We start from the raw sequence: 25,898 nt of genomic DNA, 5'->3' as shown, positions 1-25,898 counted from the left end.
ATGCGGTCAGTCACACGCGAGTAATCCGTTTCAACTGTAGCAATCCTCATCTCACATGACCGCTGGTGACGCAGATGGAAGCTGGTTTCAAGTGCACCGGCCATCAAAACAGGTGGTGAGGCTCGGATGATCGCAGTCCGCGCCCGTGGTGACGAGCTGCCGGTCCTCCACCTCTATAACAACATAAACTTAGTACGTAGTAAGCCACGCGAGTGTCCATGAATGTCAGTGAAGCAGTGATTGACCAGTTTCGTTTGTGCCAGTGAAAAAAAAAACCAACATGATTAAAATTTCAACAGCCTTTTTGAAACAGGTAAAATATATATAATACGACAGTTTAATTTATTTAATATTAGGTACTTATTAATAATTTGAGGTAGTTAATATTTTTTAGATTTTAAGTTACGTTTATGTAGGGATAAATTTTTTAAACATTGTATAGAATTATTATTTCAACCAGCGTTAATTTATATTTGGTTTTGGTACAATTTACCAATAATAAAATTGAATAATGTTTACCTAAATAAAACATGACAGTAGCATAAAATAATGTACGTTATCCGTGATCGTGATGGCCGTTATCGTTACCGAAATTTGAGCAATTTAACGTCAACAATGCACGCATGTTAATATTGCGTTACAGCTTACCAACCCTTACAAAATATATGGCAATCACTACTTATGTAATTATCATCAGTGTTCCCCAAATTAAATTATGCAGCGTTAGGTTGTCAGTTAGTCGCGTTAAATTCTTCCTAAGGTTGTATATTGTATATTTTATTTATTTGTGTATTTTCCGGCTTGACAGCCGGCGACACGCATGCAATTTAATATCACTGGCAAAAATACGCTGTATTTTTACGAATTGCCTCGTGTCTATCAATTATAAATGAAAAGTTAATCATGTCACAAATTCTAATCCCAAAGTGAAATACCTAGTGAGTTATAGGTACCTATAGGTATACAAAATTTTACCAACAGGAAAAATATAGGTACTTACCTATTGTCTCTAAACTCATAAATTCATGTAAATGCCACCACACGCGGTAGGTATTCTTTTTTATGCGTACTTATGTACCATAAATACATAATAATCGTAAATACTATTTTATGCGACTGGACCAAGTATACTCTCATCACTACATTCACTACATCTTATAAAACAAAACGCGTTTGTCTGTTTGTGTGTATGTATGTTCGCGATAAACTTGAAAACTACTGAACGGATTTTCCTGCAGTTTTCACCTATCAATAGAGTGATTCTTGAGGAAGGTTTAGGTATATAATTTGTTAAGGTTTAGTGTAACCCGTGCGAAGCCGGGGCGGGTCGCTAGTGTATAATAGAATGGTCTGGTTTAGTTATGGATAAAGAGCGAACATTGGTCCACCCTTATCTAAATATATGTAGTTGAAGGTGCTCCGAGTTTCCCATATTATGGATGGGTAAGTATAGGTAGAGTTTATTCAAAATTATTAATAATAGTTAGTACTAATAATTGTAAATAAATTCTACTGTAAATTAGTAATAAATATTTAATTTCAACATGAGACAAAATATTATCTACTTAGATTGGTCTGTAGGTAAGTATTTAACTAAGAATCTTTATTTGGAAATTTATTTTCAGTATTTATTAAATACAAATTGGAGATAACTAAAGAAACATTGGGAAACGGGAATAGTCTCAATAAAGCCAAGTTTACTTTTTGGGACGGAAGGTCAGATGGCAGTCGCTATGGTAAATACTGGTGGCCGGGAAACCCGCGGGATGTGGGTATGGGAAAAAGCTACTAGAAAAAAATCAGGAGAAAGTATAATCTCATATCCTACATTTCCAGTTAAATAGAAGAAAAAATATTACCTATTTCTAAATATGATGTGAAATATTTGCCAACACAAAATTTGTAGATGTTACTGTTCTTTATCTCCCATTAGTTTAAGAAGGTCTTAGGCTATCTCTTATCTTTGGTGAAGAACGATATCATTGTTTTAAACAATATATTATTAGAACATGCTTAACCGCCACTCAAGTTATCATTATCAAACATTGAAATAGTTATGAAACTTAACTAGGAATTCGACTTTTACCTAATTTTTACCTGACCGACGAGCTCAACTTAATAAAGTTGAGCTCGTCTTAAATCAAGAAAAACTTTTTCGGTTAGTTTTTAGGTACTATTTTTCCTTTTTATTTGCATGTGTCTCATTCATTTATTTTTTTATACTCCATCAGGTAATTTCATTTCGTAATGCACTTATCAGCACTATTATGAGCACTTGAACTAAATAATCTTATTAATTTTGTACTCGAGTGCTTAGGTACTATAAAGGCTGACTCGACTACATTGCATATTTTGTTTGAATTAGAGAAATGAAGGCCGTCTAACTAAGCGAACTTTGCACCAACTTTGAGAGAACAAAGCGGGGAAGAGTCATCTTATTTTTTTATATAGAATTTGACGTTTATTATGACAATTCCACAGTTTGTTAGAAAATGAGACGCAGAGTTAGCTTGGTTCGACTCTATATATGGGTATTATATATTTTTTTCTACTCCCGTACTTTTATTTGTCATTTAAAGGGTCGCGCACACACCTTTAAACCCCTATCTTATAGTTGTCACGACAAGTCTTTAGTCTATTTCCCAAAAAAGTATTTGTGCATACACACAGTATCTTTTTGGAACTTTTACGATACTTCGTGTATTCACCACTTAAAAAATATTGTATGAAATACATTGTTGCAAACCTAATTTTAATTGTCATCTCTGACCACAGACTTAAATTTAAGTCTGTGTCTCTGACAGATGAGTGAACCATAGACATGTTTTTTTTATTCCATCTTTTCCCGCCCGTACCGGATTCTTTGCTACTTCTTGAATGAAAAATATTTGTTAAATTTACAATTTTATTTCAAAGTAAGTGCTTGGTCGTAGAAAAAGTATTGCATGCAACGTTGTTTAACTGAGTCAAAAAATACTCGTGGCGTCTTTATTAACAATTTTCGGCTTCGCCTCATATTGTTACTCACGCCACTCGCCTTTTTTGACCTCTCTTAAACAACGGTTGCATAAAAAACTATATTACCTAGGTACTATATATTCTTGCAAACAGGCAAATTATTACTTTTATATATACATATTTTGTTTGGGTTTGTTTATGTCCTTAATGTCCTGATTTTGTTTATTTTTATATTGTCTATGATCCATGAACAGTGATTACTGATAAACAATTTATTATTATCTTCGATTCTACCAACGGTCGTTCACCGATAATCTCAACCTAGACTTGACGTGATTGACAATCTCAACAAGCTAAGTAGATTAGGTATAAAGATTGGATCTTAGATGAAGCTGATGAAGATGATCACGAGGTTTTGTTATCATTTTTATCTCATTTTGTCTCATTTTTATGGTTCGAATGCGTAAATCGTTCTTATCGCTTTTCATACGCATACCTACTTATTTATATTGGGAACAAAACTGAATACACCTAATAACAAGGCAAGCTTGATGGAACTATCAACATTTTCCCAGTTCAACTTTTCTTTTGTCTAACGTATAGGTATAGGTAGACGTATATTTATTTTTCAATGGAACAGATATGTTAAAATGCAAGGGAATTGTTAAAATATTAAAATATTTATATGATCAAGATACTTTGGTAGTACAAATTCTAAATTATCTTTACGGATGAAGGGCCAAGAACTTGTATACACTCCCTTAATGTACATTGCAGGCAATAAGGCCGTGTTGATATGGAGTTGTATTTCGTTTGGAATTATATGATTTCAAATTCTGAAGCCAAATATTTATTTATTTATACAAGGGAATAAATAGTACTTAGATTCAGGGAGCTAAATGACTTATTTACGGCGTGGGTGGACATTACATAAATCCTGAGCGTACATTCAAGTGTTAACTCCCAAGGCAGAAGTAATTTTCTAAATTAATACTGGCAATAAAATGCCCTAGAGCAGAAAAGTGCCCCTTTGATGCTTCCTTGCAGGAAAAAATAGTAGATTGTTAACCAAGGGATGGAAGGCACTCATTTCAGCCTCGGAATATTGGCGCTCGAACGTGTTAGAGAGAGCGCCAAACTACCTCGGCAGAAATGAGTGCCATTCACCCGAGTTAAACACTCTACTTTACATTTCGAATACGAGGAAAGTAAAATGTATGTGTTTTTTTTAAACATGAGAAAGTAGACATTTTTACAGTACGAGTAAATCTTGAACACTTTCAATTAACAATTTAGGCAAAAGTATCATTATTTATGGAATGGGAAGTTAAATATCAGAATAGAAATTTTATAAACCCATTTAAACCCAAATTTCAATTGCTTATCGTAAAAAATGTAGTCGTACTTGGAACGTAAAATGCTCTAGTGCAGAAACGTATCATTTTCTGCACACCTTTTAGAACAACAATGACCCTCTTTCAGAGCATGACAAATGAAAAATCCTTTTCCGAATAGGTGATGTGAAAATACTCTTAATACAGAAAACAACTCATGTAAAGGTAAACAACAGGCGGAACTATTATTTATTAAATATTTATGTTACTGGAAAACTTGTACCTAAGTATATATTTTCTCTGAAATTCTTTTAAAAATATCAAAAAACGGTGTTACTTGTCCTATTTAGACTACAGTTCATTAACATATTTACCTACATAACATCCATTATTATGGTTCATAATATTTTGCGAAACAAGTTGACGCTGCTGTGTTCCGTAGGGCGTTACTAATTTGATACCGGACAAAATTAACATAAGGTAATAGAGCCGTGTTCGCCTAAACTAAATTTACCTGAAATATTATTAGGGATTGGAAACTTTAATTTCATTGTTGCCAGCTCGCTTGATTAGTGATATTTCCCAGGAGCGGTTGGTAGTTTAAAGGTCACTGATTTTCATCTGAACCTTTAAATTTGTACGTGTCGGTGTATTTAGGGAGGGTAATAAGTTACTCGACCTTTTGTCCGTCCGTTGTCAACTTGTCACCTTCATAGTCATGTTGTTTTTTTGCACAGATCTAAAATGATGCTTACGATAGTCACTAAAGATAATTGATTTGTCCAAAAGGGAGCCACACGTATAAGAACATTTCATGAGTCCGAAAAAGACAGTCAGGAAATTCAATATCGTGACCACTTTTAGATTTCCGTAGCGGCCTAGCGGCCCGCTTGTACCAAAACGTGTTAGCGGACTGGAAAATATGAAACCTACATTCAGGAGATATAACTTAGACTTTAAAAGCAACGCTTATAAAAGCTTCGCTAACTATCGATCAATAATGATATGTGGCTTTCCATCACAGAAGGGTCCTTTTCAAGTGCGACAAGGTTTTTTTTATCTGAAATGCATGATAAATTCTGATAGAAAGGTCCTTATTGCACATGAAGCATAACGACCATACTCTGATGGAAAGCCGCATATGGTATCATTATCAATATAACAATCCTGTAATAATAACCTATAAGGTGTAATTAAAAAATTTAGATTGGAAAAAAACATTTTTCGCCGGGTATAATGAAGTGCATATGAACTGTCGACAGCTACAAATCTTTCCATAACTGCACGATGCACGCGTAGGATGAGTGTAAGTTGTTATAAAATTGTTGAAGAATTGCGTCCCGACTGTCCCGACATCTTGAACGATTCAATCCGGCATTGAGTCTGGCCTCCCACGAATCACATCATGCAGTCTTTATTGTACTAGGTGCTCTTCCTTTGCACGAGTTCGATCCCGTAATGTGTTACGTGTCAATTTCCTTATGGAAACTTCTTTCAGCTACAGGGTGGTATGAAAATGCTGTCCATTCGTTAGCATAGAAACCAAAAACATTAAAATTGAAATAATAAGAAACATAATTTTATTATGCTATCTATAAATTCACTTATTCATACGAAACTTACCTTTTTACGCTACCAACGCTATATATGAAAGGTATGTGTTCGATGTACTCCTCAATTAAAGCTCTTCGGATGAAGAATGAAGGAACTCCAGGATAGTACTAATCTTCTTTTATTTACTTAACAACTAGATACATGTAATCGTTTAGGTTTTTGGGAAATCTATACAAAATATGTGCAGCCGCTTCGGCTGTACGGTGCAGTCTAAATGTAGGTACGCGGACAGTGTTGCCAGAGCGTTCCCAGCTTTTGTACGTAGGTACGTCAAAAAAGGTACGATTTGGGTAAAAAAAGTACGGATTTTTTTTTAGGATAAATTTCTTACAGAAATAATATTTCTGAAGAATCTGGGGGTCTACCGCGAATTCCTAAATTCGCAAAATGCGGGGATCTTTCTCTTTTACTCCAATGAAGGCGTAATTAGAGTGACAGAGACAGATGCCCGCAATTTGTGAACATCTATTTTCGCGGCTAATAGTCCAGAGGGCCTACCGCGAACCACCTTCGACGTGTTGCCTGCCTCCCTGTCACACTTACGTACGAATTCATAAGTGAGACAGAGAGGCCACAAGTCAAAAGTGGTTCGCGGTTGACCCTCAGGGCTATAACCGCGAAAATCAAAGTTCGCAAATTGCGGGCATCTTTGTCTGTCACTCTAATTACGCCTTCATTGGAGTAAAAAAGAAAGAACCCCGCAATTTGCTTATTTCGGTTTTCGCGGTAGGCCCTCAGATTCAAAAAGGTTATATTATAAAACAGCATCAGCGTTTGCCTACATTTTGCTATCATTTTGCGATTGCAATTTGCAATTAAAAAAAGAACTAAGTATTTTAAAGTACACAATACAACTCATTTGTTTTAAGTATTTCTCTCAGTAAATACATTTTAACATAAACAAAGTTAAATTGATATACATGAAAAATTATGGCCGACTGAATTTTGACTATCAGAGTTTTGTTAAGACACAACTGCCGACTGCAACTGCTATTTGTAATTACGTAAGTACATTGTTTGGACATATATTGTCCATAATTTTAATTTCCTTATAGTACCTACATGTACATGGTACTTTTTTATGTTGGCCATTATTTTCAAATTAGAAATGTTGCCCCGAATTAACCAATATACCGATTTTTTTTTTTAAACTATCGTACTTCAAAAGGTACGAATTTAGTACGATGTACGCTGCGTACAAAAAAGGTACGCAAGGATCCAAAATAGTACGCAAAACCGTACTAAAAGGTACGATCTGGCAACACTGTACGCGGAACGGGGAGCCGTAACGTATGTGTGTGACGTCATGTGTCGTCAACCGGTCCTTGCACGAGTACTTATGTTGCGCCAACAGTAATATGATTAGTAACCGTACCATGAGTCACTGACAGTAATACATAATTTACTTTCTATAGATACATCTCACTTGCACTAATATGTCAGTACAAGCGAGATGCAAGTTACGTTTACGTTAGCTAAAGTAAGTTACGTAGGCTAAAGTAAGTTACGTTTACGTTAGCGTTTATTCAATTTAATTTATTTATTTAATAGACAGCAATGGCCCAATGGTTAGTAACAATTAAGATTAAAAACTAAGTGTTAGTGAAAAAACAGAAAGCGATTTAAAACATAAACGGACAGCAATAACAATCTATCACCTAGTAGCGGTTATGACACACTCAAAATGCCGCATTTTTATGTCAGTCCCAAACTGGTTGTAGAGTGTCCGGAAAGAGAAGAGTCGTGGATTTGGGCCCCATACATTCCACGACTCTTTTCTCTTTCCGCACAGGCTCTAGCCGTAGAAGTATCCAAGCCCGTGTCGTAGATAGCTCAGAGAATTCCGATGACATTGAGTTTATTTGCCGATCTATCCAAGCAATCGAAAATGAAATCTAATACCTTTAAATGAGCAATTCTTGTTTATTTATTTATTTATATATATATATATATATATATATTTCGGGGATCTCGGAAACGGCTTAGAGCGGGCTCGGAAACGATTTCGATGAAATTTGGTATATAGGGGTTTTTGGGGGCGAAAAATCGATCTAGCTAGGTCTTATCTCTGGGAAAACGCGCATTTCCGAGTTATTATATGTTTTCCGAGCGAAGCTCGGTCACCCAGATATTATTTAATTAAGATCTCTAAGTATTGGCATAATATTGGTTATCTATGTAATGTGTTATCGTTTGTCGTACACGCACGCTGGGCTGGACAATAGCGGAATTATGGCAGGTTGTGAAATTGCGATTTGTTTACTCGGGCGGTAATAACACTGAGTGACTTCCGTTGTCCACGTTAAAGCCAGACACACACCAGCAGTACCCATTCGAACAATAAGATATACGTCAAATATTAGATCCATTCTTTTTTTTTAAATTATGGCTTCAGTCCAGTGGGATATTTTGCCAGTCATTCAGTATCAAGGTATTAGGAGCAAGGTAATACGACTAAAATTGTGCGGTTAGTACAAGACAGTGAACGGTGATTTTATTAGCTCTTGTAAAGCGATAGCGGCCTTACAAGAAGCACGTGGACAACCGGCCGTTGACTCCATAATGGTGGTTTAACGAGCTTCAAGATTAATTCTCCAATCACTGCACACCACCACAATATCTAATATTTGACATTACGTAGGTATCTTATTGTTCGAACGACGACTCTTGGGATTTCTAACAGCAACATAACATAGATACCTATCTGGGGGCACGGCAGTGCCCCCGCCGAGCAAAACAAAGAGGCACGGCCGTACCATCCTTTTCTCGAAGCGATTCAGGCCATTTTCGACGTCCTGTAATTTTGTGCTGGCTGAAGCTAGAACCCTGAATTTTCAGTAATATATAGGGCTTAACATGCTTACGATATATTCTTTAAAACGTAAAAAGAAGACCTCCTGATTACATCGGGAATGTTGCTATGGATCTGATCATTGTTGAGTCCAGAGGAAGAGGAAAACCGAAGATGAGATGGGCGGACACATAGCAAAAAACATGAGGGCCTGCGACGTTTCAGTAGACGACACGTCCGATCGCGCGAAGTGGAGAGAAAAGACCAGAAAAGCAGACTCAATGGCAAATACGATGCGTAAAATGTGGCAGAATGAATTAATTCGCTATTATTACCTACACCTAATAGCCCAAGTGATGCGTGACGTGATGACATGACATCGCAATAAAATAAAATTGTAGCGACTCTTAACTTTTGTACCTACTATAGGAAATACTTATGTTACTTGTTTATAGCAACAACGTGATATGATATTATAGTTTTAAGGTTCAGTACTTAAAGCAGAAAAAAATGAAGCCCCTAAAATTTCTTTATGTCTGTTTATTAACCCATTACATCAAACAGTCAGGTACAGACAGGTACAGTCAGCATCAAATTGATAGTGACAGCCAAAGTAGACCAATATATTGTAACACATCACATCCTTAAATATTTATTCGGTAACAAAAGTGTGTTACGATATATTCGGCCATTATATCCATCACTATCTATTTGATGCTGACTCTACCTGAATTTCTTTGCTGAAGTGCATTGAATACAACTCATGATATATCGAAGCTATATTTAGCTATAGATGTTTTTTATCACATAAGCCTTCTCGTTTTAAAGTATGGGTCTTTTCTGTATTAGTCCCGCCTGTTCCTATCTCTATCGCACGCGCATAATTCAATTACTATCCCTTTTGCACAGTGGAATGTGCCGCCAGAATCATGGGCTGAACAGTGAACAGCAATATCATAATTACAAGCTATGAACGAACACCTCAAAAAGATTTCAGGTTTAGGGATAATTGTCTGTTTCGTTAAGTTTGTTCAGTAAGTAAGGTTTTAAGACTTTTAAGCAATTGTTTTGTCATGAACGAGTTCTGATGGTGTATTTCATGAGGAATTTAGGAAGTCCTTACCTCCTGAAATCTTATAAGCATACCGACTTTTATCGATTTTTAGGGTTCCGTAGCCAAATGGCAAAAACGGAACCCTTATGGGTTCGTCATGTCTGTCTGTCTGTCTATCTGTCTGTCCGTCCGTCCTTATGTCACAGCTACTTTTTTCCGAAACTATAAGAACTATACTATTGAAACTTGGTAAGTAGATGTATTCTGTGAACCGCATTAAGATTTTCACACAAAAATAGAAAAAAAAAACAATAAATTTTGGGGGTTCCCCATACTTAGAACTGAAACTCAAAAAATTTTTTTTCATCAAACCCATACGTGTGGGGAATCTATGGATAGGTCTTCAAAAATGATATTGAAATTTCTAATATCATTTTTTTCTAAACTGAATAGTTTGCGCGAGAGACACTTCCAAAGTGGTAAAATGTGTCCCCCCCCCCCTGTAACTTCTAAAATAAAAGAATGATAAAACTAAAAAAAATATATGATGTACATTACCATGCAAACTTCCACCGAAAATTAGTTTGAACGAGATCTAGTAAGTAGTTTTTTTTTAATACGTCATAAATCCGCTAAATACGGAACCCTTCATGGGCGAGTCCGACTCGCACTTGGCCGCTTTTTTATTTTTATATAAAAACCAAGTGTTTGCATTTAAACTATTTTAAACAGTGCTATTTGGTAAAAAAGAAGTTTTGAAAGCCAGAATGGAACTCCTCCACGACAAGTATTTTACGTCTTGGGGCTAATTGTAAATTGTTATGAGCTGCACTATGGTCGTAAATAATGTTTATGTCATTTCAAATTGTTTTGTGAAGTCGGTTACGAAATTTACACTGCGAGTTATGTGAGATGCATTGTGTCATGATCGGTCTCATACCAGTGAAACATCAAGTCGTGATCTTAAACTTCAAGTTCAAATAGGTCTCGGGCAAAGGGAAGCGTAAACATTTAAGCAGTCTAACTTCTTGCTTTGTGTAGTACTATACTATAGCACACTATAGGTAGATCATTTCTCACGCTCACATTTAAATGACTGCTTCGTGTTCCGCACTTTTTTATTATGGTTAGGTTGGGTAGGTAGGTACTCTTGTTTTTGTCTTTCTACTATTGAATGCCGTGACCTCGAGTTTTTTTTGTCAGTAGTAGAGGTAGTTTGCGCTGGTTCCTATTCCTTATAATTACAAACACGTGTATGAGTTCATACATACTTATGAGCAGGTACAATGCTAAAGTTGTTTTGGAATTATATTGACTGAATCTAAACTTTGAGCGCTTATAATTATAATAAACTTGTCGAACGTATTTAATCGGATTAAGAAATTATTAATTGGTGATAATACTTCTACTATGGTAGCCCGGGCAACTCGTGCTTACATTATTATTTGTACTTATTTTAAAGTTTACTTTTTCTCTAACATTGGATTCTTTTTGGGAGCAATTCAACTCCTTTAAATCACACTTTAAACGTTTTGTACACATATTTAATTACACAAACGGGTCTACCTACGGGTTTAAGGTAAAAACACTGAAATTATATCGCGATAGACCCGTTTGTGTAATTAAATATTCTTTCTATCTTTAGATTTAATTTCAATTGTAACTAGTTTATTTGTCTCCCTCAAAATAATTGAAGTTTTTCTTTCGTGTGACAAGTTATCATACCTATTTTGTCTTTCGGATTCGTTTTTACTAGAGGAAGCTAAATCCGAGTAGAAATCGTAATTACCTAATATAATATTTTGTACGAGATATTTCCAGTTCAGGTATATGTTTAATTCACCGTGAAATGTTTAAAAAATATATCTTCAACTAGAACAAAAAGTTCAAGAGTTCATTTAATGTGTTTACGATCACGTGCCTGATAGAATGAATTGACTACTAAAGGGCAATGACATTCACCAGTAAACTAGTTACATCATCTGTTTGTATATCGTTTACAATCATTAGCAGTTCAAGTAGATACCTACTTAGAGTAGAATAATAATCACTGTATTACAATAAGTGCTCAATCACTACAATGTATATTAATTAATTACTTAGTTCGCTTTTTTCAAATAAGGTTTGTACGAAACCTTATCTTATCGTGTCTGCAGCAGCTGATCTGGTGGCAGTTACTAGTAGGTAAGTATTTTGCATATTTTAATATTAATACACACCACGGTTACGAAGTGGACGCGTTTACCAATGACAACACGCAGGGTGGTACTTGATGCCGATTTGCAATAATAAATACATATACTTGGTCAAGCAGATCCTGTCAGTAGAAAAAGGCGGCAAATTTAAAAATGTAGGCGCGAAGGGATATCGTCCCATAGAAAATTTGAATTTCGCGCCTTTTTTTACTGACAAGATTTGCTTGACCGGCTATACCTACTGCGGATGCGGATGTTCGCAATATCCCTGTTTGATACATAGCTATAGGTACTAAATTTTAGCGCAGAATCCGGGGGGTTACATATTTATAAACATAATGGACTGAAGCTGCAAACAAAAGTTCAGAATATGGCTCTAATATTTCCAAGTTGCTTTATTTGCTTCGTTACGAGTAGATGGTGTAGGGTACCTGCTACCTGCTGGTAGAGTACCTACAGAAATGTAAAATACATACACATACCCATTCAGATTCATAATATCAGTGCGTTGCGCTCTCAAACTCGCGTCTTCACACGCGATGAGTGCAACGGATATTTTTTGTTTAATATTTCATTCAATTACTCGTACTTAGTCGAAAGAATATGTATATTTTTTAGCGATCTCATGTATAATTACAAGAATTGTTTTATAACCTGATTTTTAGATAATTTTGCTAGTATACAATACAAAAAAAGAATAATAATATGTTATAAGTAAGCTATGCTGTGCCCTTATAGGGTCCATGTGAGACATTGTACATATATTATATTTGATATCTATACTGTACCATGGTTGCAATAAAGAATTATGAATTATGAGAATAGATATATATAGGTTTTTGTTTTCGTTTCTTGTATGCTTTTAATGTTTTGTGATTTCAAACTATATTGTGCTTGTATTAATTGCAGTTATGGCTGACATTTGGCGCTTCGCTGGCATTTTTAATCATCGGCCTGGTGAGAGGCTACTCCGCGTCTGCTCTGCCGTCCATCGAGGCTCTTGAACCCAATCTCATCCAGACCAGCGAACAAAAATCATGGATAGGTATGAACATGATTTTATAATTTTAAATTTTTGATAAATAAATACATTTCCCGTGTAAAATAAAAATAAAAATTGAATGCAATATAATTTAACGATTAACGGTTGTTACATGGCATTGGCAATGTGTATTGCTTAGTATTCAGTGAATGAATTGTTTTAGGTACGTACCCAATTTGACATGTAGGTAAATGACTATGTTTTATGAATAAAATTCTGAATCTGGCAATGCCTGCCGTGGAGACTTGGAGGATACAACTAAACGGAGTAGCCATTAACAGGCTTTCCCCTCTGTCGAAAATAGGCGGCCAACGGTCATACACAATGTATGGACTGACGTTTATCTGACATGGCTATTTTTACGTTACGCATACATTTGACGTTCCCCTCCCCCGCAAAAATCGGCAGACTGTTTTGTACAGAAAATTACAGACATGGCGTCTCCGTTTGATTATATCCTCCAAGCGTGGAGAAGTGACAAGAGTGATAGGACAAAATATTAAGCTCACTAAAGAAAGTGTAATTTTATCATGACATTATCATGAACTAAATAACTAAGTTCCAATGTAAACAAACCGCCATATTGAAATTGTCAAAAATAATGATATTACTAGTGACTTTTGTTTACATACTTATTTAGCAAGTTCCATAGAATGACACTTTAGTTCATTAACGGTCGATTAATTCAGTATTGTCATATTGTCCATGCCATCTATCACAAAAAATATGATAAATGAACAAAAGTAATGGTATTTGAAAGAGAGCCAAGTTTGACGCTACCTATACGAGTACCTACCTATTTACTGTAAAGTGTAAACAGTCAAAAATCAACATTATGAAAACTAAACTAGGGCTGGTCAAGTGGGGGCGGAAGATGAACAACACAACTGAAAATAAAATGCCTGAATAAAACTTAGCCTATTTTCACACAAAAAACAAAACCCTTCAATTAAATTGTATGAAAGTACGGTATAACATACCTACCTAATCATTATCAGTGGCTTTATATGAGCATGATTAAACATTTTGGCCCACTGCGTTTCAAGAAAATTTAACAAATAGGTGTTAATTCTACTTTCGCTTAAGCAATTCGCAAAGTATCAGCCTATAGAGGGGTAATTTTGCAAATAAAAGTAAATACATATTATGTTATGTGCATTGAGTAACGATGTTCGCACTTCTTATACAATTTTTTTGCGCATAATCAGTATTCTATGTGCTCCTTTTCCGTTTACTAAGATGTTACCGGGTCACCGAGTTAGGTAACATAAGTGATAGTGAAAACTAGTGCCCAAGCCAATTCCTGAGATTAGTTGCCAAGTGGACCCCATGGCTCCCATGAGCCTGGCAAAATGCCTGACAACGCGAGGAAGATGATGGTGAAGTGATAGTGCAACAACAACAACACCACTACAACAGACTATAGCAACCATAGGCGTCGTCTTCTAAGCTGCAAACGGCCTGTAATATTGGACAAGGACTACTTCTACAACTTCCAGTGTATTGCTGGAAAACGTATTTTTAAATATCCGGCCGTAATTAGCACAATAAGGTTTGTCCTTTTTCATTAAAAAAGGATGCGTAGGACGGTTTACGTGGTCTTTTGTAGAAAGTTACTTTATTGCTTTGACGTTTAGGTCATGTGTCTTAAATATAATTTTTCTACTCCAGCACTTAAATGTGTCAATTAAATGACTGACAGTGATATCTAAAGCAATGTCATTTGAATGCTTTGTCTATAGGCTCATAAGATGACTGCTAGCAGTCATCTTATGAGTATAATACAACTGCTTTATTTTTTTTAAAGATACAAGTTCCGATCATCTTGATTGAAAGAGGTATGTTTTCATTTACAATAATAACTCTTTTTTTTTTTTAAATAACAACTCAATTTTTTTTAAATAATAACTCTTTTTTTTTAATAATAACTCTTTTTTTTTAATAATAACTTTTTTTTTTTTTTTTTGCTGCAGCTGTCATAGAAAAAGTAATGTATGCAACAGCTCATAATTGGTTCTTAAAATTCTCGGGTCTTTTTTTACAAAACTCGACTACGTCTCGTTTTGTAACTTCGACCCTTGAATTTTAAGAACCCTTATTATATCACTGTTGCATAAACTACTATTATATATTTCTTGTTAATTAATAGGTCTGTTCAAAACCGTTCGTTTGCAACATAATGGTCTTATAGACGCAAAATACTACTGCTTACCTACGCTTTAAATAGTTTAAAAAATGTGCTATTTCTAAATTGGCAATTTGATCTACGGATTTAGGTTATGTCTGCAGTATAAGAAAAGCTTCCATACGGGGCATAACTACAAATGCATGAGTTTAATAAAAAATTTAAAAAGTATAGGTACCAATTTATTTTCATAACTTTGTCATAATCAACAATTTTAAACCTATGCACAGTAAGCTGCAGAAAAAGCCTGATCCCCCGCAAACAAATTTCTATGCACTTGCATCTAGGTCTGTTATTTCTCAAGCTGTCTGTACATAACACAATACATCTATAGTTAGTCATCTTATGGCTCCTCTTCACGATGGGCCAGCACCGGCCACTCCAAGGGACGCAGCCATGCGATAGAATGAGATAGCAATATCACTTGCTCCCTCTAACGCATAAATGAGAGATAGATAAATGAGAGATGATGATAGAGTGTGTGTGTGTGTGTGGAGTTAAGCCGCCTGTACGGTTACCATCAGTTTGTCACTGACATAAACGCCGTCGAGAACGTAATTTACTTTCTATACATCCCGTTTGCACTAATATGCGAGTGCGAGCGAGATGTATAGAAAGTAAATTACGTTCTCGACGGCGTTTATGTCAGTGACAAACTGATGGTAACCGTACTGATAATCAACATGTATGTTCCTACTTAGGAGCCATTCCCCCGCTCGGTGCGTTCACGGGCAGCATGATGTCGGGCGTGGTGATGCAGCACGCGGGCCGCAAGCGCACGCTGCAGATGGCCGCGCCGCTGTGGGCTGCCGGCTGGCTGCTGCTCGGCTTCGCGCCCTCGTTCCCGCTCGTCCTCCTCGCTCGCTTCGTTGACGGGCTATGCGTCGGCTTCACGCTGGCGCCCGCGCAAGTTTACGTAAGTTGATTGTTATTTTAACAGTGAACATACGAGTAAGACCACAACGCGGAGCGTACCGTCTCTAGGCGATCTCTTGCTTATACATTATGTCATAACAGTTTTTATCCTGGTTCACACAAAGTACAATATGTGATATCTCACGAGTTGTTAGCATCCATAGGTTACGCCACGATGTTCACTTACCACCAGGCGATTCATAGGCTCGTTTGCGACCACGGTATGAAAAATATGTAGTATTACACGGTATTAAGCTCTGCAAGTTTACTCAATTATGTAGTTAATTGTGTAGTGTAGTTAGTATTATAATTAAAAAAAAAATTATACTGCTTTGAATGACAGCAGTATACAAATACAAAGTAAGCATAAAATTATTAGGTTCTAACTTTTCGTGTGACAATGAATGATTTCTTAAACTTATTTTTGCACATTATTTTAATGATATACCTATTTAGATCTTTTAGATGTGTTGTAATCGTATGTATATCGCTGAAAGTAAATAGGTAGGTATTACTCAAATAAAACCATTTCGTTAAAATAATCTTCTTTCTTTAATTACGCATTAAAAGTTCCCTTAACCGCAAATGTCGCAAAAAAACATATTAGCTTAAAAGGGCTCTCCGGTCTGTATGTAAATGTGCTGATGTTCAATTTCAATATTACTGCCATTTGAAGAATGAATTGTTTTGTTAGGTGAGCGAGTGCTGCGACCCGGAAATTCGGGGGCGGCTGGGGTCCCTGCCCACTCTCTCCATGTCGCTGGGCATCCTCTTATCGTACGTCGCGGGCAACTGGCTTTCCTGGAGGCATCTGGCGTTCTTCTCCGCTACATTCTGCGGTATGTCATCCTACTATTTTAGTTTAACGTCAAAATCTGCGGGTGGTTGAAGTTCCTGGCCATTTTCGTTCTCCTGAATGTTCTCTTTGTGACATTTTCCGGTAGAGTCTGTTTGGAAAGAGTCTGGTCCTCTCTTTCCGCACAGACTCTAATGCAATTTCTCTTTTTTAAACCAAAATAATTTGTAAGTGACATATTGAATAGTCCTGGGTTTTAACTAACATGACAAACTGAATCAAATCCAATCAAAATTTGCAAAAAAAAAACATTTTTATGCGAACGTTAAGTGATTGTTTTTTGGGATATTAGAGCGCGACCTAGTACGTGATCAAAGGTACAAATCTTACAGTAGGTTCCTAGCTTATCGTTAGATTTCTTTTGTTAACCTCCCTACCTACACGTACTAGGGAATAGTGAATTTTAACGACTACATTTTTAGATGAACTCTAGAAAGGAGGAGGGGAGGATACTTACTCTGTCTGTATTTACGTTTTATATTTATTTGTTTATTCAGGTGCTCTGTTCCTGGTCCTCCTGCCGCTGCCCGAGTCACCCGTATGGCTGGAATCGAGGGGGCTGGACTCCACGGCTGCGAAGAAATGGCTTCACCTCTCTTCGCGAGCCACAGCCGTGGTCAAGGACGATGTGCCAAAGTACGTGAAAATTGTATTGTACCCGTCTGATAAAAGCTTCGAATCTATTAATGGCAGTTATTGCTTTCTTTCGGAGTGATTATTTTCGAAAACATTCACTTTATCAAAAAGTTGTTAATGAAAATCCCTTTTCTTTTTGAAAGAGCTATCCAACGATAGGCATACTAATAGTAAAATCGAAAAAAAAAACATTCCCACTTTACCTGTAGGAGAGTTTATATGTACCTACCCGAAAATAATGTTTTCTACATAGTTTTTAGTTCACCACTTTGTTGGCTTGATTTATAAATCCATGCCAATGCCAAATTGTATCTTTCTAACTTTACGAAAACTCATCGCAGTTGATTTTAATATTCTATAATCGGTTATCAATTATCATAATATATAAACAGTGTGCATGCCATGTTAGGGAAAAGTGTGTTAGGGATGAATGTTGATGGACGGAGAGCGGATGGTAGACACAAAAAACGATGGCTGGATTGTGTGAAAGAGGAAAGAGAAAGAAAGGAGTGAGTTTAGAGGTAACGAAAGATACAGGAGAATGGAAGAGAAAAACATGTTGTGCTGACCCCACATAACGTGCTGCGATAAGGGCAGGAAGAAGAAGTGTAGTGTACGGCGGCCGTTATATTATGAAATAATAATATCATATATTATGAAATAATATACGAATATGTTATGCAAATGGATATTTCTTAACCTCAAGTGCCTCATGCAACATTCTCAATTCATTCTCAATTTCAATATATCGCTTCAATGTTGCGTTGTTGAGGTCATTGAGATTAAGAAATATCCAAACTTTAGTAGGTAAGATAATTCTTCTCTGCCACCTGTTCCCAAGCTGTTTCCCAATCCAGTAGTCCATGTAATACCTAAAGGAACAAGAAATAGGACATGTGAGACCATCGTGTTGAATGGTGTGGATGTTTAAGAATAGTAGTGTTACTTAAACATACATATATAATTGTAATGGTACCTTTAGGGCCGGTACAGACTGACTGCAACCCAACTGCAACTTGTGTGGGAACTGAACGCCGATGCTGCAGTTGGCGTGTAGTTCCCATACAAATTGCAATCGGGTTGCAGTCCGTTTATATCGGCCCTAAGTCCCCATTTTCATCTCTGGATATTAAGACTGAGACTGGAATTTGATGTATATTAATAACGCGAGGACTACGTTTGTATGAAAAAGCGATTTCTCGCGGCCCGGCCATCCACTTTCGTCTTCCCGTTTTTGTATATAATATAATAGCTGTATGTATGTATTAATTTCAGGAAGTCGGAGGCAACGGAGTTGGCCCCGCCGAGCCTGTTCACGCGCGAAGTCTTCTTCTCGTCTTCGGTCATCAAGCCTCTCATCGTGGGCTTCTCGCTGCTCTTTTTCCAGCAGTTCAGTGGCATCGACGCCGTCATATTCTTCACTGTTGAAATTTTCCAAAGTGCAGGTTAGTTTCATGGATGCTGCTATAATAGTGGGTGGATACAAAAATCGTGCTGACGTTACATGGTTGAACAATCTTTATTGGGTCCTCAAGAAGTTTAATGGCGGATCGTGCAGATCGTGTTTCAGAAATCTATATTTTTTGCATGCTGCTGATTAATGTATGTATATGTCACCGTTAAATTGTAAATACTCGTCAGTTTATCTCGCTAGTTAAATTATAAACTGACGGCAGGGAGATTATAAACTAACCTAACCTAACCTACGTTAGATTATAAACTAACGGGTTCGCAATCTTACGGTGTCATATACATAATTTTGATAGGATATTATGCAGTAAATGGCAAGCGACTGGTGACATTAATGAAGTCCAGAATTATGCTAGAAATGCAAATAACCAATTCTTTGGACATGATTTGACGGTTCGTGACCGTCTCGGCCGTCATTATGCTTTGTAGGGACTGCTGCTCCAGCTACCCTCCAGTGCATCGTGAAAGCCTTGACCCTGACTAATTACCACCGTACATCATGCATTAATATTTAATAATATACTTTACCGCACTAGTGCGATAATTAGCACATTACGTAACTATTTCGAAAATTTAAATGGCCATATGTACTGTAAACGTTGAACGATACGATACATGTGCGAAAGCTGCGAATAGGTAATTCACAAGGAGTCGCGGTAAATTGTGGGAGTGTTTTAAAACGATACGAATTTCCTATTTTCGCACTTGTAGCGTAATGTACTGTTATTTGTAATCTACGCTTACTGTATTTTGGCAAAGGCCCGTGAGGCTGCCCCTTCATTCAATAAATAAATAATGAATGGTGGAGATGATAGCTGTCACAGCCACCAAGCTATGTGAAAAATATTATATCAAATGTCTCTTAAGGTTCTAACAAAAAAATTAGGAAGAAATCAGTGCCAGATTACCTAATAAGGAAACGAAGCAGTTGCTTAGGGCACCACGCAAATAGTAGGTAGTATAAGCAATTAAGCACCACGTCTAAGGTGAGATGAGGATGTAAGGATAATCGCCAAGCATCTTTGCAAGTTGCAACTGCAATTAAGTACTATGACTGCCGGAATAACTTCGCGGTTCCACTTACCGTTTAACAAGGAAGCGTTATTAGCTCTCGTGGACATAATTACTAATGCCAAATGCCTCTTTAAATATCATTAGATAGGTAAAATAATAAAGACTTCTAATGTACCAAACAATCTAAAAGTGCTTCAGTAAGGGTCATAAATCGAATCGCTTATTTATGTACATGTCTTTACGTCAAACATTAAAAATATCTGTAATGAATGTATGTAGCTTAAAATATTATAGCACTTTTCACAAAAGTATTGAACGTAAGAACGCGGGCGATATAAAAATTGTTAACTCGAGTCATAAAAACCATCTGTCCTTCGAGCGATTTTGACCATACCAGGTCACCCTTTTTGCAGAATGAACTGGCCCCGTAGACAACATGCCAATCGCTAACGCTCCATAGCGAACGAAGCGCAACTGTCACTGTCACACTAATATGGAAGAGTGATAGAGAGACACAAAGCGATTCGATGGCGAAGCGATAGCGATTGTCACCTTGGCTAGGCCGCCTAAGCTGTTACACTGTAGAGAATTACATAAATGGATTAAGCAGACCTTTGCAAGCCTCTTCTTTTCAGGTTCTAACTATTCTGCGACTTCTCCATTTATAAGTTTATAAAAAAAACCGACTTTATCGTCTAAGTATGTATTTATAGTGACAGAAGAAAAAAAAATAAGCGCTACCATCTTAGGCCGCCTACTGGATAGGAAGTGTAAAGCTTTGCAGTCTCTATGTTAATTAGTCAGCTATGTTAGAGAGACAAAACAAAGCAATTTGTGATATTAAGTATACGCTAAATAAACGAATACATAGTTTTCCAACTCATTTTTCTGGATAACATAAACATCGGTAGGTAAGAAAGTAATGTCGTGCTACGTAAGTACCTAATTGTAGCAAAATAGCAATTTATTAGGTTTCGACTTTTATATGCGTAACTAAACACCAATTAAAATAAGTACAAATTTTATTAACGAAGCCGCTGATTTAAATGAAAGTTTGCCAAAATAAAATTGAATTATTTACTCTATTTTTATGCCTGACTCGATTCGACTTTTTTAATAGAGGTTTAGGTTTACTTAACGCAAACAATACGTTAGTTTTCATTTGTCTTTTCTATTCCAGAAAGTTAATTAAAATTAGTGATTCAAATCAAATGCTCCGAATTTTAATAGGTACGCTGCGACATATTTTAGGGGATATTCGAGTAGGTTACAGTCAGATTAGACTCCAGATCCTAATTTCCGGATTCTTTATTTTCAAAACATAATAAATAACACTTAAATTAAAAACTAATAATTTCCGGATACATAGGAGACAATTTTTGTTTTTGCGTCCGTAGGTATTATGTGTATCGCCGAGGCACTCGTATATTAGTCGTGAGCCATTAAAAATATATACCTATACCTAAGTACACCGTTTTTAGGGTTGGTAAGGGGAAAAACGGGACCCTATTACTAAGACTTCGCTGTCTGTCCGTCCGTCCGTCCGTCCGTCTGTCACCAGGCTGTATCTCATGAACCGCGATAGCTAGACAGTTGAAATTTTCACAAATAATGTATCTCTGTTGCCGCTATAACAACAAATACTAAAAATAAATATTTAAGGGGGGCAGTGGCGTAGCTAGAGGATATGGCGCCCGGGGCAGGCACCAAATTTGCCCCCCCCCCCCCCAAACGAAATGAACTAACGAAAGGGTTACTTTTTACTTATTAAAGTTTACTTTTGATTTAGACAAATAAGTGTTTTTTAGTCCATCGGTGGCTAACAAGCTTACGACTCACCTGATGGTAAGCGGTCACCGCATCCTATGGACGTCTACACTCCAGGGGCGGGTAATGCGCGTTGTCGACCATTTTAAAACTTATACACTTCTTTTTGGAGATCTCCTTAGACTTGAAGATTCAATATCGCTTGTAAGTTTGGGATCGTAGACTATTCATAGCGCGCCTTTGGACTGATTTGAAGGGACCAAGGTGGCATCTAGGTGCTCCTGCCCAAAGGTGACAGCAGTACTCTTTATATGGGATCTGTCCATGGTCGTACGCAGCATTTTTTAAGGGGTGGGGCAGAAGTAGGGGAGGCTGGGGACGTTAACAGAGTACGGTTGAAACAGAGATTCTTAGCTTATGGTCAGAGACCAGGGTGGGACAACTGCCCCACCTTGCCCCACCGTGGGTACGCCTATGGATCTGTCTGCCCCAGAGTAAAGTATCGCCTCCCTTTATTGAGCATACCGAGTTTTTTGGATACGAGCGCAGCCTACCCAGCAAGATGGCTACGAAATTATTGGACGTCACTGATGGAGATGTCAACACCCAGGCTCCCAATACTCCCTGACATGGGATGGGTTGTGCCTTGAAAAATAAGGTTTTCTTAGCGGTAAACGCGCAAAATTGAGCCTTGGTGGGATTGAATTGGACTAAATTCTCCCGATCCCACACCAAAACTCTGGATACCTCAATACCTGACACAGGTTTTTCACGGCATTCTAGTATCACAGAACGAGATGTTGGCACGGCATGTGTTATACAGGTTGGTCCAAACCATGCCGTCCAAAATTTTTTTTTAGATTCCTCATGCTGTTGGCTATCAGAATATGTATGTTAGCCGACTTTTCGTAGTTTTCGAATTATGATTTTTATTGTTATTACTTTTAACTTTTGTTGAGAAATTCCGGGGTGAAGCAATTATTTATTAAAAAAAACTATTGAACTTTTTTGAATATTTCTTTTTGTAACATAATCCTTCACAAACGGCGCAGTTGCTAAATAAAAATCAGCATCCTCACTTGGCTGAGTTGGGAAAAAAAGACAAACTTTTACGTTCAAGCATGTCAAGCTTAGATGTTGCCCTTACCTAAATAAATAAAAAATACAAGCGATTTCAAAGACTTTTGGTTATTTTAGAAACTGCTAGACCCTACGTTTTTTTAAAAGGTCAAAAAACTGATACTTAATAGTCATAATTTGTCAGAGTCGCCGGCCAAAGGAACTGAGGTGGAAAGCTTCCAAATTAGTAATTCATTACAAAAATCCTCTTTTGTTATTTCTACTATTATTTTATGGGGTCACTTCCCCATCGCTATTTATGTTATCAGTGCAAATACCACGAACAATTATTAGAAGGCATAAAAACAACGCAAAGCTTCACCCCGGAATTTCTTAACAAAAGTTAAAAGTTAAACTCGAAATCTACTAAAAATCGGCTAACATACATGGGGTATATTCTGATAACCAACGACGAGCTAGGATTCCAAAAAAATTTTTTTCACGTCAAGGTTTGGACCACCCTGTATACAGGGTGGCTAAAAAATAACTGCATTTCCGTTGCCAGGGAGGTTTTGGGATTATAGGTACTGACCAATTTTTACTTTGAGACCAACCCCTAAGTCGCGAAAAAAAAAATATGACTGTTTCCTACATTTTGGCTGGTCCATTTTCTATGAGAGGTATTTGGCCCATTTTGGCGCCCCCCCTTGGACGGCGCCCGGGGCACGTGCCCCCCCCAGCACCCCCCTAGTTACGCCACTGAAGGGGGGCTCCCATACAACAAACACGACTTTTTTTTGCTCTATTATTTGTTGATGGTGCGGAAGCCTTCGTGCGCGAGTCCGACTCGCACTTGGCCGGTTTTTTATTTATTTGGAAAGTAGTTGTATCGTAAATAAAGGTTTGTTTTCTTCTGCTCCGATTCATTTTAGCTCTTACGAACATTGTATGATTTGTAAGACACTATCGAACTCTAAAGGTCAATTAAGTCCTTATCTAAACTTATTACTACAGGATACTTTTATTATTGTCCCCAGGAAGCACTCTGAATCCTATGATGGCGACGATTATAGTCGGCGTTGTGCAGCTGGTGTGTAACGGAGTGAGCACCATGGTGGTGGACCGGGCAGGCCGGCGGCCGCTGCTGCTGCTGTCTGCAGCAGTCATGTGTGCCTCCATGTTGGCCATGGGCACCGCTTACTACATGGAGCTGCAGCACTCGGCGTGGCTTGGGTAGGTTGTCTTACTGACATTACGGAGCACTCAAAACCGTGGTTTGGGTAGATTATAGTCGGATTTTGACTGGAGCACTTTAAAGCAACGGTAGTAGTCACGGTAATAGTGGAACGTTTCGATATTTTCTTATATATATAATATATAATACACTGGCTGGTACATTTTCAGCTCTCACTAGCGCATTGCTTAAGTAGCTCTTGTAAATTGTATCTACACTTAAATGGTGAAAAAAATATAAAAATATCAGGGTATCGTTAGTATTGGCAGTATTGGGCATCGCTAGCTCGCTATAGATACGTATTAGTTCAGTCAAACCCTGCAGTGTCTTAAAGATGAATTAATTAACGCCTTTTCCTTTACACTGAGCAAATACTAGGATACCGCCTTTGTGCTATCAGTCCTCTATGTACCTATATAAATATTATGAATTCTGTATGGACAGGGTGGTACTGGTACATAACATTATACTGGGTTTGAATAGGAAAATAAGTTTTTTGGCAAAAAAAAAACCTTTTCGGTACATGCTTTTATTGTGATTGTATCGTCTTGTATTGGTATTTTTTTGCTTATTTTCTTGAATAACTGCTAAACTGTTTAGGTATCCTAAAATTATAAAAATATATATTTGAGATTGGTTCTTACAATGAGCTCTTTCATTAGTTTCATTTGATATGTAACACGATATAGTTTAAAATACTTCATTTTTTAATTTTTATTTACCCCCCAAAACTGGCCTCCATATTTAAATGGACTTTATATTTATATTATGGCGTACCTAACTGTATACATCAATACCCTAATACCCCTATATAGGTAGGCACCGAGATGATCAATTGATCAGACTCCGGATTGTTTTTACAGGTACCTCCCAGTGGGCAGTTTAGTGGTGTTCATGATCGGGTTCTCGCTCGGGTTCGGCGGGCTGCCCTTCCTGCTGCTGGGCGAGCTGTTCCCCGCGCACCACCGCTCGCAGCTCTCCGCCATGGCGAGCGCCGTCAACCTGCTGTCTATGTTCACTGTCATCAAATCCTTCCATGCGTTAGAGGTACCTATATACATGCCACTACTTGACCCGCCTTTGTGTATAATTTTAAGTTGCATCTTCATACCGATTTGCATCATATATTATATTAATCTGTCAGCTCCCACGGCTCATATATGAGCCAGAACGCTTATGGTGACGTCATATCGTGGGATTTGACAGGTAATAGTGCAGTCTATTCCGAATTTGTCTCCTGCCAATAGGGTATTTGATAACTAGTCAAATCAGTTTCTTTTTAGAACTGTCAAAATGATTTGGCTCCCATGGAATTTATATGAAACACTAGCATGTGACGTCACAATCAAATTACCTACTCTTTATAATTTTATACGGGTTGTAAAATAGATACTGTGTCTAAGAATAACTGCTATCTACGTTTCTCCATTAATCTTCTGATGCTTTATTTCATGCATAGTGTACAATAATTTATTTTGAATACAGTCAAATACCCTATTGTATTATCTTATTTTTGTCAGACTGTGCTGACATCTGCCGGCACGTTCTGGATGTACGCGTGCTTCTGCGCGCTGGCGTTCTTCTTCGTGCTGTTCATGGTGCCTGAGACCAAGGGCAAGTCGCTGGCCGAGATCGAGGAGCACTTCCGCGGCAACAAGAAATCCGACGCGGTCATACTACAAAAAATCTCCACGATAGCGTAGGGATAAATTAAATAGTTACTAGGAAATAAGTAGGAAATTATACCTAATACTTTTACCTCTAGCATAGAGAA

General features: G+C 37.2%; 1 protein-coding gene across 1 annotated transcript; it reads left to right on the top strand.

The window, feature by feature from the left end:
* On the top strand, positions 1-25,859 carry LOC134650700 (facilitated trehalose transporter Tret1-like). Its single transcript, XM_063505635.1, has 9 exons — positions 1-313; positions 12,856-12,991; positions 15,875-16,089; positions 16,783-16,927; positions 17,442-17,580; positions 18,856-19,025; positions 23,928-24,123; positions 24,988-25,171; positions 25,645-25,859. The coding sequence occupies exons 1-9, from the start codon at positions 281-283 to the stop codon at positions 25,825-25,827; spliced, it is 1,401 nt and encodes a 466-aa protein (XP_063361705.1). The 5' UTR covers positions 1-280; the 3' UTR covers positions 25,828-25,859.
* The last annotated feature ends 39 nt before the right edge of the window (positions 25,860-25,898 follow it).

Source organism: Cydia amplana, chromosome 1 (genome assembly GCF_948474715.1).
Source record: "Cydia amplana chromosome 1, ilCydAmpl1.1, whole genome shotgun sequence".
NCBI classification, from domain to species: domain Eukaryota; kingdom Metazoa; phylum Arthropoda; class Insecta; order Lepidoptera; family Tortricidae; genus Cydia; species Cydia amplana.
This window is presented reverse-complemented; position numbering and strand designations above follow the sequence as displayed.